General features: G+C 41.3%; 1 protein-coding gene across 5 annotated transcripts in view; it reads left to right on the top strand.

The window, feature by feature from the left end:
• tsc2 (TSC complex subunit 2) overlaps window positions 1–16,118 on the top strand; it is an 89,220-nt gene extending 73,102 nt beyond the window's left edge. For 4 of the 5 annotated variants that reach the window (XM_039774688.1, XM_039774691.1, XM_039774687.1 and 1 more), the window contains 9 exons: window positions 1–104; window positions 2,993–3,071; window positions 3,563–3,649; window positions 4,211–4,397; window positions 7,094–7,233; window positions 8,684–8,762; window positions 10,104–10,195; window positions 11,507–11,605; window positions 15,906–16,118. The exon at window positions 1–104 is cut by the window's left edge and continues 402 nt beyond it. In XM_039774688.1, coding sequence (XP_039630622.1) covers window positions 1–104; window positions 2,993–3,071; window positions 3,563–3,649; window positions 4,211–4,397; window positions 7,094–7,233; window positions 8,684–8,762; window positions 10,104–10,195; window positions 11,507–11,605; window positions 15,906–16,052 — 1,014 coding nt within the window. In that variant the 3' untranslated portion in view covers window positions 16,053–16,118. Of the gene's footprint in view, window positions 105–2,992; window positions 3,072–3,562; window positions 3,650–4,210; window positions 4,398–7,093; window positions 7,234–8,683; window positions 8,763–10,103; window positions 10,196–11,506; window positions 11,606–11,942; window positions 12,347–15,905 lie in introns of those variants that run through there. The other variant, XM_039774690.1, reaches the window with a different exon arrangement.
• Window positions 16,119–17,481: the final 1,363 nt, after the last annotated feature.

The raw sequence follows: 17,481 nt of genomic DNA, 5'->3' as shown, positions 1-17,481 counted from the left end.
TCAGAGTCTGCGCCATCCCGGCGGGAGAGGAAGACTGACCGTGACTCGTACCATAACAGAAGTGGAGCCTCTAACTTGGAAATGACCACTGGGATTAGTCCAAGGTATTATAAATGTACTATTGAGGATTTTTTGTTAATTTAGCCTCGATTTGTAAAATTAGGTTCATGGCTTTTAAAGCTTCTTATAATAATAATAATGAGTTCCTGATATGCGTCAGTTCAGGACTAATCATCTCTGCTTTCACTAAGTTAGAACTAAAAGATGTATAGCAGTGTGACTATAAATTAAACCAACATTAAACCATTACTACGTTATTAGTTAGCACACTAACGGAAATAAACCATGAACTGGCGACATGCCTTGCAGCAGTTTGGGTAAAGGAAACTGCAAGCTTTTTATTGTAAATTAGCCAGCCATTGTGGACTGGGATTCTTTCAATGGATCTTTCATGTCTTGTGAGCTAAGATTGTGAGTTTTATGGAACTGGTGTCATTTGAAAACTATTATCTACACTTTGTAATCCAAGTAAAATTCATGTGTAGGTGCCACACCTTCACCTTGCCGTTTTATATCGTGACACACATTGGCCGTCATGGCAAGTTACACACCATGTCGAATGGATGGAGACTGAGCAAGGACCACCTGATCAGTTTTGCTGACATTAACATAATGCCGTAGGCAAACATTGAGGACTTGTTCTCTTTAAAAAAATGGAGCTTTTGTATGTTGAGTTATTTGTTTGAGTTCAAGCTCACTTTTTTGTGGTGTATGGTATGCTTGGGTACTGACCGCAGCGCAGGCCTGCCTCAGTGTGGGGAGGAATCAGTCCAACATGCAGACTGTGGGGCTTCTCTGAAGCTGAAATAATTTGACTTCCTTATAAATAAAAAATATTATTTTAACAAAAGAGTGTAAAATTCACAGCTGTGACCAGAAGATCTTAAGAAATTACGGAGAAGAGATATTTTTCCAAGAGAGTGTTCACAGCTGTTAGCAAAGGGCGTGAAGCTGATTACAGGGAAGGCTGAGGCTGACCACTGGAATGTGCTCCATTAGGACACTGAAAATGTAGAAATAATTAGAGAATGATAAGCAGATCCACTTCTCGTCTCTGTTATGCAGTATAAAGAGCGGCATACACCATGTTAGATACGGGTTTTTAATTGAATTCAAGTAACAACGTTAACATGAAAGATTTGCACAGGGCGGGACACAAACGATTATCACATTTCTACAACCAACGTCCATCTTGAATCTTTGACTTCTTGGCTAAGCCCTGATGTTTCTTTACTGGCAGAATTTAAATTGTGAACAAGAGGATATAGAGGCAGGGAGGATAAAGAGAAGGGAAAATTCAACCATGTGTTAAGATTATCAAACTGCCTCTTTGATAGAATACAAAGCCAAAAACATGTGCAGAAAATCATCGTATTAATTAATATGTCTGAAATATTAAAAAATGAATGGGCTGTCTTAAGTGCCTGTGTGCCAAGCACCCATGGCACCCGCCCACGAGCCAACCCTGCCTAAGCCCGCTTATATTATGCAGCTCAATAATCTGACAACTTTACCTGTTTTGAGCCACGCCACGTTTACTTTAGAGTGCTGCTGATGAGCACGTGCTGCATTACAGGCCCTTAATAGAAAAATAAAATAATGCAGCAGCACAAATCTGTTTTTTTGGTAATGCAAGTATTTTCACTTCCATAAAATAAGTTTTATGTTACTTGTCTGTCTGTTATAAAAAAAATCTTGGGACGAGGCAAGACTTTTTTTTCTGGAGAAGAGACATGCTCTTTTGAAGAGAGACAGAGAGACACATTCACGTCCCGCGAGACGGTCAAGTCATGTCATACTTGCATTTGGAAGCAAGTCCTGTGAGACAGTGACTTTTGCAAGTCATGCCCTACTTACAACCATTTTCAAGACCACAGTCATTCAACCTCACAGTTGTTCCTGTGCTCTCAGTTCTTAAAAATTGTATTCGTTCTAGATGACACGTCAATGACTAAGCAAAGAAGAAAGAGCAGTGCGTCGAAAAGAGACGAGAAGAGAACAAAAATAATCCATGTGCAAATTCTGAAAATAAGGAAAGTAATAATCGAACCATCTCACGAACACTTTGTGCCAAGAGATTTAACCACACCCGGGGCCATAAAAAGACAAAGTAGGACGTCGTAAAGAATTAAAAAAACGTTGGCACGATACACATGCAGAGCAGGTTAGAGATAATGGAAGTACAAAAATTTGAAAGTCTCAAAAAAAATGATCGTAAAGATCACATTAGCGCTAACAAACGGAAAATATTACTTGGCGAAATAACAGAACAGCGAAGAGAGATCAAATAGTGTTTCAGGATGTCTGGGGGAGAAGAGAGACCTGGTAGTGAGACAAAAGGACAGCTGCTGTACAGGCTTTAAACGTTCGAAGTGCCATGCGAGATGCAGATCACGCAGCAAGCCAGCGAGCAAAGAGGAGGTTAAAAAAAAAAAAAGCTATTTGTTTCCCATTGTTTCAGCGTTTAAGAGGGGTTTTGGAGGAGCGACCGCGTCGCCTTGGGGTGCGTTCAGCCCTCATCTTCACAACGGCGCATAGAGCATGCAGGGCAGGGGGGTGAAACCCCTAGTTACATTAAAATGAATCTTGACTACGTAAGGCACATAACTTTTAAAATGTTATCCCCAGCACTGCCCCTCACAAGCCTCGCTGCCTTCTAGTCCACGTTCACAGAGATAAGATTATGTACGTGTTTGGAAACCTGAGCTCTGGCTGCTGATGTGCTGCGTGTCACAGGGAGTCTCAATGATTTATGCTCTTTATGTCTTATATTTTGATTTTGTTAGCTTTGTAGGTGAGCTGTGTGTGAGGTTTACTAAGGCTTAGGTTAACTTCAATGCGCACTGTGAAGAGGCTTGGAGGTCCTGGTCTGTGAATGTTCGTGTGCTCAGCGGTTTGTCGGACTCACCAAAATGTTTCCTTTTCTTTCCAGCTTTGTTTTCCTGCAGCTTTACCACTCGCCTTTCTTTGGCAACGAGTCCAACAAGCCTGTGCTGCTTCCCAAATCTGAAGTGAGTTCAGTCTCCTGCCCATTTCTCTCTTTAGTCCACGGGGCTTTGCTTCTCATTCTAGTGGGTGACCGAGGGGCATGTCTGTAAATTTCCTTTGGTTTCCCTTTTAAACGTGGCTTTCATTTTTTTGCTCTTAATGATATTAAATGATGTGTTCTCATATTCCTCTTTGTGTAAAGCACTGTTTTACAGTTCTCATTTGAATCTGTCAGTTTGTCTGTTTCACATGTAAACATAAGACAACTTCAATGTATAGAACATAGAAAACTGCTTTAGAAATTGATTAAATTGTATTGTGACTGGAGGCTTGTCTGAAGTTAGTTGCTGTTTTGGGCCTGGTGCTGCTAAAGTGGGTTACAGCAATCATGACTGTGAATTTGGTTTAGAAAGTGGATGGGTAGATAAATTATGATTATTATTATATTGTACCTTAAGTTTAAATTCCAAGGTGAATGATTTTACAATGTTTTATTTTTATTCATTTTTTTAAGCTTGTGGACAGAGCTGTTAAAGTCCTGGACCAAATGACTCCTTACGATACTCACAAAATTGGAGTTGTGTACGTCGGTGAAGGACAGGTAAAGACTGCCATCGTTTGCTTGGATATTTTGAGTCAGATCTCATGGGTATGAGTGGCATTGAGTGGTATCTTTCTCACTTCAACATCCCCAGCTATAGAATGAACTTACTTTGACTTTGTGATTTTTCTCCCAGCCTTTTGAAGAGATGGACCCTCACCAAACACCTTGGGGCCACTTAGGCTTTCTACCCACCTGTCCTTACATAGATAATGCAGTAAATGAAATGTCTGGCATTTAAATGTGCATTATGTTAACTTTTTATTTTTTTGAAAACTGCTCAGATACTCTCTATTTGTGTTAACTTTGTGACTTGCTAAATAAAAAATAATTATCCATCCATTATGTAGATACTGCCAGGCTGTCCGCTCCAACCACATGGCTTGTCCCAAGATACATAAGCGTATTAAAGCTTTGTTTCCTGGTTTCTGCAGTTCATTCCCTTAACCATAGCATCATTGTGTGGGAGAATTCATTAAATCTGTGTTAGGCCTCATGGAGTGTAGTGTTTGAAACTGCCCTAACATGTCTATTGAATTGTTTTTCCTTTCTTCACTTCAGATCAGTAATGAAGTTGCCATTTTGTCCAATGTGTATGGCTCCCTTAGATATGCTCAGTTTTTGACAGGCCTTGGAAAACTGATCTATCTGAAAGACTGTGACCCTGACCAGATATTTCTTGGAGGACTGGACCAGTATGGTGATGATGGGGAGTTCACATACTGTTGGCACGATGACATCATGCAGGGTAAGACACTATAGGATGCGTCACTGTCACATTCTCTAGGCTCTCTGGTGCTCTTACATTCATAACAAAAAGTTTGGGAACCTCTCTCAGCCTGCATAATAATTGACTCTACTTTCAACACAAAAGATAACAATGGTATGTCTTTCATTTCCAAGGAACACCTGAGTACTGCGGTGTTTTCTGAACAGAGATTTTTAATGAAGCCGTATTTAGTTGTATGAAATCAAATCAAATGTGGAAAAACTGGCTGTGCAAAAATGTGGGTCCCCTTGTCATTTTGCTGATTTGAATGCCTGTCACTGCTCAATCCTGATTTCTTTGTTGGATGAGCTCGTTAAGCCTTGAACTTCATAGGCAGGTGTGTCCAATCATGAGAAAAGGTATTTAAGGTGGTCAGTTTCAAGTTGTGCTTCCTTCCCTTTGACTCTCCTCTGAAGAGTGACAGACAGCATGGGATCCTCAAAGCCACTCTCAAAAGATCTGAAAACAAAGATTGTTGAGTCTCCTGGTTTAGGGGAAGGCTACAAAAAGCCATCTCAGAGGTTTAAACTGTCAGTGTCAACTGTAAGGAATGGCATCAGGAAATGGAAGGCCACAGGCACAGTTGCTGTTAAACCAACCCAGCAGGTCTGGCAGGCCAAGAAAAATACAGGAGCGGCTTATGGGCAGGACTGTGAGAATGGCTACAGACAACCCACAGATCACCTCCAAAGACCTGCAAGAACATCTCGCTGCAGATGGTGTGTCTGTACATCGTTCTACAATTCAGTGCAATTTGCTCAAAGAACATCTGTATGGCAGGGTGATGAGAAAGAAGCCCGTTCTGCACTCACGCCACAAACAGAGTTGCTTGTTGTATTCAAATGCTCATTTAGACAAGCCAGATTCATTTGGGAACAAAAAGCGCTTTGCATGGCGGAAGAAGAACACCACATTCCAAGAAAAACACCTGCTACCTCCTGTCACATTTGGTGGAGGTTCCATCATGCTGTGGGGCTGTGTGGCCAGTTCAGGGACTGGGGCCCTTGTTAAAGTTGAGGGTCGAATGAACAACCCAATATCAACAAATTCTTCAGGATAATGTTCAAGCATCAGTCACAAAGTTGAAGTTACACAGGGGTTGGAAATTCCATCAAGACAATGACCCAAAACACAGCTGGAAATCTACAAAGGCATTCATGCAGAGGGAGAAGTACAATGTTCTGGAATGGCCGTGTCAGTCCCTTGACTTGAATATCATTGAAAAATCTATGGGATGATTTGAAACAGGCCGTCCATCAAATTGAACTGAACTGGAGAGATTGTGTATGGAAGAATGGTCAGAAATACCTCCATCCAGAATCCAGACCCTCATCATAGGCTATAGGACGACAGCATCTGGAGGCTCAAAGGAGCAAAAGGAGGCTCAACTAAGTATTGATGTCATATCTCTGTTGGGGTGTCCAAATTTATGCACCTGTCTAATTTTATGATGCATATTGCATATTTTCTGTTAATCCAATAAACGTAATGTCACTGCTGAAATTCTACTGTGTCCATAAGGCATGTCGTATATTAAAAGGAAGTTACTACTTTGAAAGCTTAGCCAATGAGAAACAAAAATCCAAAGAATTAAGAGGGGTGTCCAAACTGTATGTAAAAGTCCACAACAGTATTTTATTACCTAGTATTTCCCTGTTTTTCTGTCATATAATTTACTTAATGAAATTTAAATGCTCCATTACAACTTGCTGAAGAGTAGGTTTGTGCTTAGATTGCCAGACAACTGACACCATTTGCAAGTTTGTCAAGACCTCCTGTTACAGATGCAAATCTTACATTCAGAAGGCCGCAATTTTTTAATCTTTGCTGTTCTCACTCAAATTTCCCAAGTGCCTGTAGTGTTAGACTGGCATCTGAAAGTTTTGGCATAGCGTTGCTTTACAGTAATTGTAACGTATCTCAGACTCTTTCTTTCTCTGTCTCTTTCTGTCTTTCTCTTATCTTGCACCTCTGCTTTACTATATTGCAAATCATGGCTTTTGGACGTGCTTAACCGTACATGTAAGGAAGTTCGTGCATTTGTTTTGGACACACCCACTTCTACGATGTCAGAAACTATTCCAATGAACGTTTTTTTCAGAGACCAAATAAAATAACTGATGTTGTGAGTGGTTGATTTGTTGTTGTTCTTGGACAAACTGCTGTGGTGTTTAACACGGTGTAGCAACCAGCAGGTCACCAAGATTGACAGCAACCTGCCACACGGGGGGCATTGAGCACCACATTGTATGCGTTTCTGTAATGTCCATACTGCATTCCACTAGTCCGGGTAGATTCAAGAGTGTAGGTGGAGGCTTGAAACGAGAGGATACATGACAGCCGGATACAAAAGATAGGGCTGGTCTTTGATGGATCTTGGAGTAAATACCGGGACATCAGGAAGGACAGTTAGTCATACTGGCCTGTGCTTGTGACAGGAGAAACTGTGAGGGTAGCTGTATCAATTGTGTGTTTCCCTTAGCCCATAACAGTGGAAGTGTGTGACTGGAAGTGTTAATATTAAATGACCCCATTGTTGGTTTTAACTGTTATTCGGTATGTGCCTTTATTGTTCCATCTTGGTTTTCATTGGAATAATTAACAATACTGAAACATTTTGAAACTCCTGTGTTCTTAATTTACTTATTTCTTATTTTTTTCCTTCTGTTTCACAGCCATATTTCACATTGCTACCCTGATGCCAAACAGAGACTCTGATAAAGGTTGCTGCAACAAGAAGAGACACATTGGCAATGACTTTGTCATCGTTGTCTATAATGATGCTGGCGAGGAGTATAAGCTGGGAACCATTAAGGTACTGGTACTGGTTGGCACAGAATACCTGTCTGAATCTTGCAAAAAATGTTTTAGTTACTTTGTGCCACAATGTATGCAAAAATATCACTGATCTATTGGTCAATCTTGTAGTCGCCCTCAACTTGTGACCACTAACCTGAGGGACTTGATATCCTCCACTTTGGAATATCATTTTCTGTATGAAAGTGATTTTTGTATAAATTATTGAGAACTGATGCTGTCCTGAGGCCCTGACAATATTTTTATCAGTTTCAATTGAATAGTAAACAAGTGGGCTTGGGAATGATAACAACAATGTCTTTTATCAAATTTTATTGAATGGATGAATTCTGAGGACAGACAAGGCATGAGTTCAAACCAAAGTGAGGATTAACGTCGCTCCTAATAATTCACAAAGTACTTGAAATTAAGATGTGAGTTATTTTGGGAAAGGGTAACTAAAGTCATTACCCCCCCAAAAAAAAGTAAAGCAGGCCTAGAAACCCATCAAATCCAGTATGAGGTGACAATGAAATGTGCTGTTTTAGTTTGGTGTCCACCTCAGTTTTGAAAGTATTGTGCTTCATACGACTGCAGCCTTAGGAATTACACACGAGAAACTACAGTTGATGTAATGGCTGTTTAAAGGCCATCACATTGCAAGTTTTTTTCCCCAGCAACTTCATTTAGATAATCTTAGCAAGCCGGGAAGCAGTTATGGCTTGCTCCTGTGTCCCCTGTCATTGCTTCTGACATTCACAGTGACTCAGTTGAGTCCAACCAGTCAATAAAATGCCTTCAGAAAATAAATGACGGGGCCGTGTGTGTGAGAACTGACAAACTGTGACTACTCACCTGGAAGTACAATGCATATCATGTAGATATAAAGAATATGAAAAATACTGCCTCAGCTCGCCATAATCGTAAACCACTGGCTCTGTTAGGCACCACGTTACTGTACATTATTCTCTGTCAATAAAGGGGGCAAGCTTGTGATATTTTGGAAGTTGAAAGCTGTCACGGAGATTTCTAATATGTGATACCCTGCAAGGTCCAGTTGTGTAACTTGACATCCTCAAGTGACAAGAGTAGCGATTGCAGTCTCCAAGTTTCACATCCCCTCATACTAGAATTCTAATACCAACTTAAATCAGCAACTGGAAAGAGAAAGTGAGACGTTTGCTATGTCTTCTGCTCGGTGAACTTTTGTTTGTGTTTAATGTATTTGTAAGCTTTTGCCCCATGTTGCAGATCCAGCCCAGGCCACAGCCTGGTATTCTGTTTGAAGTCTCAATCTAAGCTGACATGCGTACAGAGCAGTCAGTCATGCTAACCCATGGATGGTCCCTTTTGATTTTATCATTTTTTGTCTGTAATGTTCTTAATCTGTTTTTTCTGGCTTTCTTAAAAGGGTCATGGTGCATTTCAGTCTGTTATTTATAATTCTTTTTTCTGCTTGATTTCTTCAGGGCCAATTTAACTTTGTGGAAGTGATCATCAAGCCTTTGGACTACTGCAGTAATCTGGTCACACTTCAATGCCGAAGAGGTAAGGTTTTCCATCTACATACTTTGAAGACTAACCACTGGTTCCCTTTCAAAAGGTAAAATGAACTTCAAATGATTGCTACCTCACCTCTTTCCAGAACATAACCCAAATACTACTTTGGAAACAGTTTGCCTAAATGGTCTTGAATTATGACTAACCAGAAAAGGAGCTGACTTTTATTCCAAGTGAAAGATTACTGCTCCTAAAGAAATGTTTTATCTATAAACATTAATGTGACTGGTGCCATGCTTGTACTGGCTGGCAGCCCTGGCTAAGGTCATGTAGTCAGCGCTAGTACGGGACAAATTTAACTTTTGTAACGTTTAAGTATGTGTAGCAGTTACAGCTGAGAGATGCTCATCAATGTCTTAGCCACCACCGTCAATCAGCAGCAAATCCCCAAAATTAAATGACTGTCCTTGAACACTCTCCTCTGATAGGGTGGCGCATTCATACTGTGGTCCTCATTTGATTAACACACCAGACTCTTATAGCTCTGGTTTATCATCTACAGTGATGTAGGTGTCCAGGTGAAATAATGCAGTACATGTCAGGCGATAAAGATTCCACTTCATTTCTCCTGTCTCAACACAAAGGGGTGTGAGATGGGCTGAGGGCACACAGGCACGATGTAAGGAGGCTTCACATACAGAGGCTGTGGAGTGTGTGGTAAATGTCATGTTGGTGTGCTGTGGACACTTTTGTGGTAGACTTCTAGTTGGGAAAGCTTATTACGTTGTACATTTTTTATTTGTTTACTTAAAATGATTTTATTTATTTATTTTATTTATTTATTTATTTTTTTTTCTCCAGCCTTTGGAGTTTTTTTTGTTTTTTCTGTCCACCCTGGCCATCGGACCTTACTCTTATTCTATGTTAATTAATGTTGACTTATGTTTATCTTTTATTGTGTCTTCTATTTTTCTATTCATTTTGTAAAGCACTTTGAGCTACATTTTTTGTATGAATATGTGCTATATAAATAAATGTTGATTGATTGATTGAAATTCCCTAAGGATTTAACATTAGCATTTATTTTTCTTCCTATTTGAGGCTTCTACCTACTTCCCCAACTGCTTCTTGTTTGTTTTGCCTGCTTCATCTTTTCTGTTTTTGCATAGCAATGATTGTATGTGTGTGTTCTCATACACAAGTGTGCCACCTAAGGACGTAGCCACTCTTAGGCCCTGCCCAGGATGTTTGGTTTGTGACATTCTCATATGGGCTCTGACATTCCCTCCTTAACTATCGACACATACCAAGTTTGGTTAGGATGATCTGGAGCTGTGTCACACTTGGAAGTTTTCTTTAGTTCCACCTCACTCTTGTTTCCTCTTTCAGATTTGGAAGGTCTTGTTGACACAAGTGTGGTGAAGATTGTGTCTGACAGAAACTTACCTCTTCTAGTACGGCAGATGGCACTGCATGCCAACGTGAGTATGCCGAGCTGTTGCTGGCCTGTGTGTGTTTGACTGTCTATTTCATATTTTTTGTTTCATCTATTTGTAAACACCGTTAGATGACTACAAAGCAGTGTTGTGTGTAGACATTGGAACAGTCCACATTGAGGCGGCGAAGAAATCCTTTTACATAAATCTTATGTGGTGTGTGTGTGTGTGTGTGTGTGTGTGTGTGCAGATAGTTGAATTTTGCACCAGATACTGACAGTGAGGTGGACGACCAAAACTGAAAGGACTTCTTGTAAAATTGAACTGCATTATAAGGTGAGCCTTAGAGGTAGAAGCACATATCTAAATAACGTTAACAACCTCCTTGGACATTTTGAGGCCATCGAAAGTGAGAGCAGCCATTGGGTTTTCACTGCTAGTTAGTCTGGCCTTGTTGAGCACTGCAGCTTTACTGACTCTTTCATAAGAATCGGCCCTGAGTTTCTCAGAGTTACAGATCTGTAACAAACATGTTTTAGTCATTTTCCTTGTATTGTGGATGTCATCGGTTCTAAAATTAGTTACTTGTTTTGCTAAAATTAGATGCTCTAATGATTTAAAGCCTTAGACCATCATGTTTTTACGTGGAGGTCCAGTGAATAGCACTGCTGTCTTGCATGGACTTTGGTTCAACTCCCTGCACCGCCATTGCCTCCATGTAAATCACTATAATGACATACATCTCAGAGATATGTATTTTAGATTAATAGTTACCTCCGAATTGGCCATAACCACACTCTGCTGTATAGAAACAATGTGTGTGAGTGTGTCCCGTGTCCCCTGCCAGATACTCCCCAATATGGTAATCCGTGTCAGACATAATAGGCTTAGAAAATGGAGCAACAGCAGGTGTCTGTTTCATGTTCAGTAATGAAGTTAAATGTCAGTTTGATACCATAGTGAGTTTCCAGTACCACTTGACAGTAAGTAAAATTTAATATCACACGGTCCTGACTTGTTAAATAGAGATGGTGGAGCAGACTTGGTGTTGGTAACATGAATGATTAGGAGGGAGGCAATACATAGACAGTGGGGCTAAAATGTGGCTAATGAACAGGCTGAGCTGGGTTGGATGCATGGAGCATAAGACAAGAATGAGGTTGTGCATAATGAGGCCGATTCTGAATGTCTGAGAAGGTAAATATGGCTGGCAGGGAGTGAAGCCAGATGACGACGGTTACGCTGGTGGTGTCAATAAGTAACTTTAAGCTGCTCAGTGCCAGCTACATTCTTCTACACTACTTCCTGCATTTTACCATCTTACTAATTCTGAAATGTTTTTATTCTCCCACTCAGATGGCTTCCCTGGTTCATCATCACAGAGCAAATCCTTCTGATGCCTACCCTTCCAAGTGGCTGGCAAGACTGAGGCAGATAAAGAAAATCCGAATGCGGGTAAGGTGCTCAGCAGAACAGGCTGCAGGGTGACAGTTATCATGGGTACTTTTTATTGCAGCAGAGTTTATGGCATGATTGGCTTCATCCTTTTGAGCACCCAAATAGCTAGTCACTGTTCTTTCTATTGAAATCTTGGTTTGGCACATTTGGGTCAAGCAAGTGGCGGCCCTTCAGTCTGGTTTGGGACAGTGTCATTGGGTCTTAATTGGGGACTACTTGGCCGACTCTGCTAGGTGCTTTGGGGTTGATTAGACGTCACCGTAACAGTTACTTCCTCCTCCCATGTGCCCTTGTTGTGAAGCTTACCCTTGCCTTTCTTGTACTTTTCCTTCAGATCAAGTCTCACATTAAGTTTTGACACTCCGTTTCTTTAAGCAGCAGGAGGTACGCCAGCTGAGCTTCTCCCACTTCCCTGGGGTCACGGCTCTGTTATTAATCGTTGTTAAATGGAGACTGGGAGGACGGGGTCAGATACAATAATTCATGGCCTACATAAATTTACTGTGAAAGTTTCAGGCTCCACTGATACTTCCAAGCATTATTATGGCCCATTTGCCACACATTTTATTTAAGGGTTTGTTTTCCAGGTGCCCCCATAAATGTTTGTGGTTTTAAATCTTGTAGTTACACTTTTTTGTATACAGTACTTTATACTTGTCATTATAAACTGCCGTATCCCCAGAATTGTATATAAAAGCTTTTGCCCTGCTTCTTGACAATAAGTTCTGCCTAACATCTTCCCCAGTCTGTAATAAAAAACATGAAATTATGATCTGAATACTCTATGCTTTTTCAGTGGTGTAGTCGGTGAGATTTAGAGCAGTGACTATTGCTGAGGTTGTGGCTTGGGTCTAAAAGCAGACAATGGTAAGGCCACTGGATTATAACCAAATATTGTATCTGATGTCGGACTCCTAAGGTTCTTGTGAGGGATGTCCATGGGGGTGAGGGATCTGTGCACACTTGGTGCCTTCTGTTGAGCTGTGTGGCTGGCGGTAGGTTGTGTTTCCTAGCAGCACGAGTTGAGTTTTGCGTCAGTTGTATTTTCTGGCAAACCTGGAGGACACTACCTGGAAGGGACTGGGAGGATATGGACTACAGTGCAAGATCATCTAGCATGTCTTCTAGTAACTAAGACATGACAATTATTTACTGACATTGAAGGCCCATCATTGCCTGCTCCTCTGAAGTGGTAATATTTGACCCACAAACTCTGACTCTCCATCTGATGTGCAGATTAAAGGTTAAATACGAGCTGGTAGGAGAGCCATGTAAAGGGGTTTCTTCCAGGGTGGATGAACTTTGCATCGTATCAACTTGACTTCCTAGAACAGGTCTGAATTTAACATGAATTGTTGTGTAGAACAGTGACACCAAACTAAGGCGAGGAAATTAGATATCCTAAAAGAAAAATGTCTGAGGATATGGGTTTGCTTGAGCTATTGATACAGAAAAATGTATTCTTGAAATTGGTAATCTCTACGTATTAGAAAAGTATTATAAGCACATGAGAAAGGTAAATACTACTAGGGGGCATTGCCCCCTGCTTGCTTCGCATGCCAACCTCCTGGCCAGTACTATGCACTAGCCTCTTTGCGGTTGTGCCACTCGTGTATGGGGATGTGAACGTACAATTTAAACAGATTTTCATTTTTACGTGAAGTGTTACATTTGCATCCACATGACATATATTGCATTTCGTTTCTTTCTATTAACTCTTTTAGGGCTAATTTTTTTTTTGTTTGTTTCTTTTCTCCCATGGCTTTTTTTTTAAAAAGAACACAAAGCAATGGTTTAACATATCAAATCAACAAAAAATATATACTTTTGACAAATGTTGCTGTCTTGCATGTTGTATGAGCCTGCATACTCTATGATTTCACATACATATCACATACATGTTACACAGCAAAGTCTGATCTCGCTCAAAGCAGCCAATTGCAATGCTTACAATACATGTTGCACTGGTGCAATTGTTAGTGGGTATTGAAGAGAGACAAGTCACCTGTTTGACATTGTGCCATGCCACTGCCACCAAGTTTTCTGCCCGCATGAAAAGCGTATTGTCACCTCTTTTCATCTTCAGCCTGTGAAGGCCTGTGTCTCCTGTTGACCCTCACTGTGCCACAAGCTACAATTCCCTGCTCTGTAGCTCCATGAACAATTCTGGGCATGTATAAAAATTGTCCATGTACACAACATGACCCAAATGTTCATAGCCCTGAAGCAGCTCCAGCACAACCTGACTTGTCAAGGGACAGTTCTCATTTTGAAAGAAATACTTTCCTGTATATGTAATTACTTTCAGGCAGAAACCAGTGTTTGCCTCTGCCAGTACAAAATCCTTTATGCCCTACTTTGTGGGCTTGTCTGGCATATATTGGCAGAAAATAAGGCGTCCCTTGTATTTTATCATAGATTCATGCACAGACAAATCACGGCCAGGCTGATAAAATTGTTTATATGTTGGTTCCACAATGTCAAGCAGGGGCTGAACTTTATACCTGGGGTTATAGCCTGGCTCACCCCTTGGGATTTGCTTCTGGTTATCATAGAAGTGAATTAAACTTTGCAGCAGCACGTACCTATCATCACGCAGCATAACCTGTCCAAAGCCACCAGACAAAACACGTTTGGACCAATGCTCCCTGAAGTTATATCGCCAGTCCAGTATGCGATTCAAAAAATTACTTTGCCTACCTGTTTGTCTCGTCTGACAGTAGCTGTAAAGCAGCATCAGGAGAGAACAGCCTGAAGTAGTCCAGCGGCTAGTAATCTCTCATGTCCAACAGCAAACCATGCCGTCTTGTGAAGTCTGGTAGCCAGTTTGGCTCCCTCGGATCAATGTCTGGGTATTCTTCCCACACGAACCTTGCCGTAGGTGCATTGGCTGTGTGAATGTGCTCAGCTGGCAGCCGATCAGGTGGGGCGACATCGGCTGGTGTCCGATCAGCTGATGCCAGTTCCTCACTCTCTTGCTCGATCTCCTGATTACTGTCAACAAAATCAGATTCTGACTCCTCGATAATGCGCTAAACATCGTCTGCTGAGTATTTTCTTTTTTACACTCTGTTCGCTTCCTCGTGAGATGTCGATGCCATCTTGCCTTTGTTTACATTTCGTAACTCACGCACACACAAGGATTAGATGCAGAGTCAACAAGTCTAACATTCCTCCAAGCAGAGAGGGGATTCCTGTGACGTAACTGAGTTTTGTCGCCATTAACAGCTGATTGTCACCCTCTACTTCTGGGTGTCGACAAAAGTCAACATCGGCCCTAAAAGAGTTAAATAAAATGACTTCTTTGAATGTTTGGCTCCGAGATTTGTTAATTGTCTTTGCAAAAGCTATTCTAATGGGAAACTGTTAACGTTTTAATACGAATGGCATATCAAGATCTCCTTTGGTGTCCAATGTTACCCCTGAAGATGTACTGCATTACTTTTCATGGATACGTCCTTCTTTCAACAGTAATTCGTGTGGTGGAAGACTGGATGGTGTTAACAGTTGTAGATATTCTTCATGATATTGTAAGTTGGTGTTTTCATCTTCTGCACCATCACCACCGTTTTAGCAGAGTCTATTGATACGCATTTCACCAATTTGCTGTGTAACCGATCGACATTTTTGGCGTACATTTGTTTGACTTCGTTTCTCTGTGCTAGGAATGCCCGTGTACTAATTTTTTCCGTTGATAACCATTCGTGATGAAATTCTTCAATAAGATTTGGACATAATTGGGAACTGAAAGTGAGGAAAACATTAATATTTATAAGAGCTGAGAGAGCAGGAACTGAGTCTGACAAGAGCATTCACACCAATGAGAGGTGAGAGGACTGCGGTCTTGTTTGAAAATGGTTGTAAGTAGGATCTGACTTGAAAGAATCTCATGTTAAAAGTCTCCGTCTCGCGGGACTTCATTCTAAAAAGTCTCTTCAAAAAATCACGTCTCGTCGCAGAATAAAAAGTCTCGCCTCCCAAGATTTTTTTTATTATAATAAAGATATTTTACTAAAAAGCAGCAAATGTGAGTCCATCCAAGTTGGAACAGAGGCCTTTACGGGTGAGTGAGCCATCTTTTTTTTCCTGACACTTTTGGGTGAGGGAGCAGTGTGCACAAGTCTGTAATAGACCACCGTAGTATGGTGTGTCGCTGGTGGAATCAACACTTGTGAAGGTGCCACACAGAGTGCTTCTGTTCTCAGAATTGAAAAGGTATTTTAAGAAGATAAAGTTGTATTTTGTGACCCTAAGAATTCCTGCTAAATTTCCTTTTTCTTCTCTGTTTTCCTTAAAGGCTCAAGAGGAAATGCAAGCTCGGCCAACTCCCGGAATTTCCCTGGTGCATAACAAAAACACTCAGCCGGCAGGGGGCCCCGGAGCAGAAGGCGGACAGAGGAAGCGGTTGGTGTCCACAGTTGACGATTTCACAGACTTTGTTTGACACACAAGTGCACCTTGTCTAAATTTTCTATTTAAAGAAAAAAAAATACATTGAAGGAAAAAGTGAGTGACGTGAAAAGCTTGTGGCTTCTTTGATGGTGGAGATGATGGGGAGTGAGGTGGGCAGCGATATGGATGGTGTGCAGTTAAACACCAATGTGTAAAGAATCCCGATCCCGGTCTGCTGTCTTAATCGATGTGCGAAAGCTTCATGGGTGTACACCTGAGTGATGGTCATTCTTGAGATCCTTTTAAAACACAAGCTAGACGGCCATGTCAAAGTACAAAGAGGTAACATTGTCACAGCCTGACTGCAGTGTGGCCTCCAAATGTATAGGTGAACATTTTCATTGTGTGCATTTAATCCATGTTTGAGTAAGCCAGTGTCTTCACACCACATTTGCCTGGGGAGCATAGGATCATCCGGTGGTCAGCGACTCCTGTGTCCTTGGGCAGCTGTGTGTTTGTGAACACAACTTGTGGGTTTTTCTCGAGTCTCCTGTGCATACCCTTCAGAAAATTCACTGATTGCATTTTCTAATCTGATGCCAAAATCGTTGCTTCACATTTTTAAGCCCACCAGGGACAAATCATTTAAAATAAAAAAAGAAAAATGACAGTCATAGCAGGAAAAACACTAAGCCACTGAGCAGCTTTTATATTTTAACTGGATAGTTGAATCTGTGGATTCAGATACCCAGTTTTTCCAGCAGTACCAGTCACACGTGTTCCATGAACTTTTTTGACTTTGAATCTCCAGTAGAAAGTCATGGGGTTCCCCCTCAAGGTCCACCCGTGTTTAGCAAGCCGTCATTTTCTAGGCTGCCTTGCGTTGTTTCACCTGGTAGGAATGTAATGCAGTCCATAGCGGTCTGTGTGTTTGACAAGAGGGGCATCCCCCACCATGGTATGGCAGTCTGGACTAACAAACAAGTTGGGAGATTTATGAAGCTAAAAATGACGGGTGTGAGGTAAACCACCATGTTGTGTGATATGTCTCGAGTTTGACTTTGTTAGCGCGGAGAAGAAGCACAAAGGGGGTCACCTTCATGATTTCCTCTGATGTCTCTGCAGACATTTTCACATTCTTTGTTTCCAGATTGGTCTTTCCCACACAAGAGTCATGGGGTCTTTGATTTGTTCATTTATTGTTTGCCCGATACAAGTTAAGTTCTCTCTTCAGGCTTTCCATGTTTTGTGTGCAGCAGTCTGAAGTGCACTGCATTTGGATGAGGTGAAGGTATTTTATTTACAATACCATACAGTTTATTTTTGTGTAGCCCAAAATCACACAGGAAGTGCCGCAACGGGCTTTAACAGGCCCTGCCTCTTGACAGCCCCCCACCATTGACTCTCTAATATGACAAGAAAAGACCCTTGTGCGGAAAAAAAATGGGAGAAACCTTGGGAAAGGCAGTTCAAAGAGAGAC

Source organism: Polypterus senegalus, chromosome 13 (genome assembly GCF_016835505.1).
Source record: "Polypterus senegalus isolate Bchr_013 chromosome 13, ASM1683550v1, whole genome shotgun sequence".
Lineage (NCBI taxonomy): Eukaryota > Metazoa > Chordata > Cladistia > Polypteriformes > Polypteridae > Polypterus > Polypterus senegalus.
Note: the sequence above shows the minus strand (reverse complement) of the source record. Positions and strands in the feature narration are given on the sequence as shown.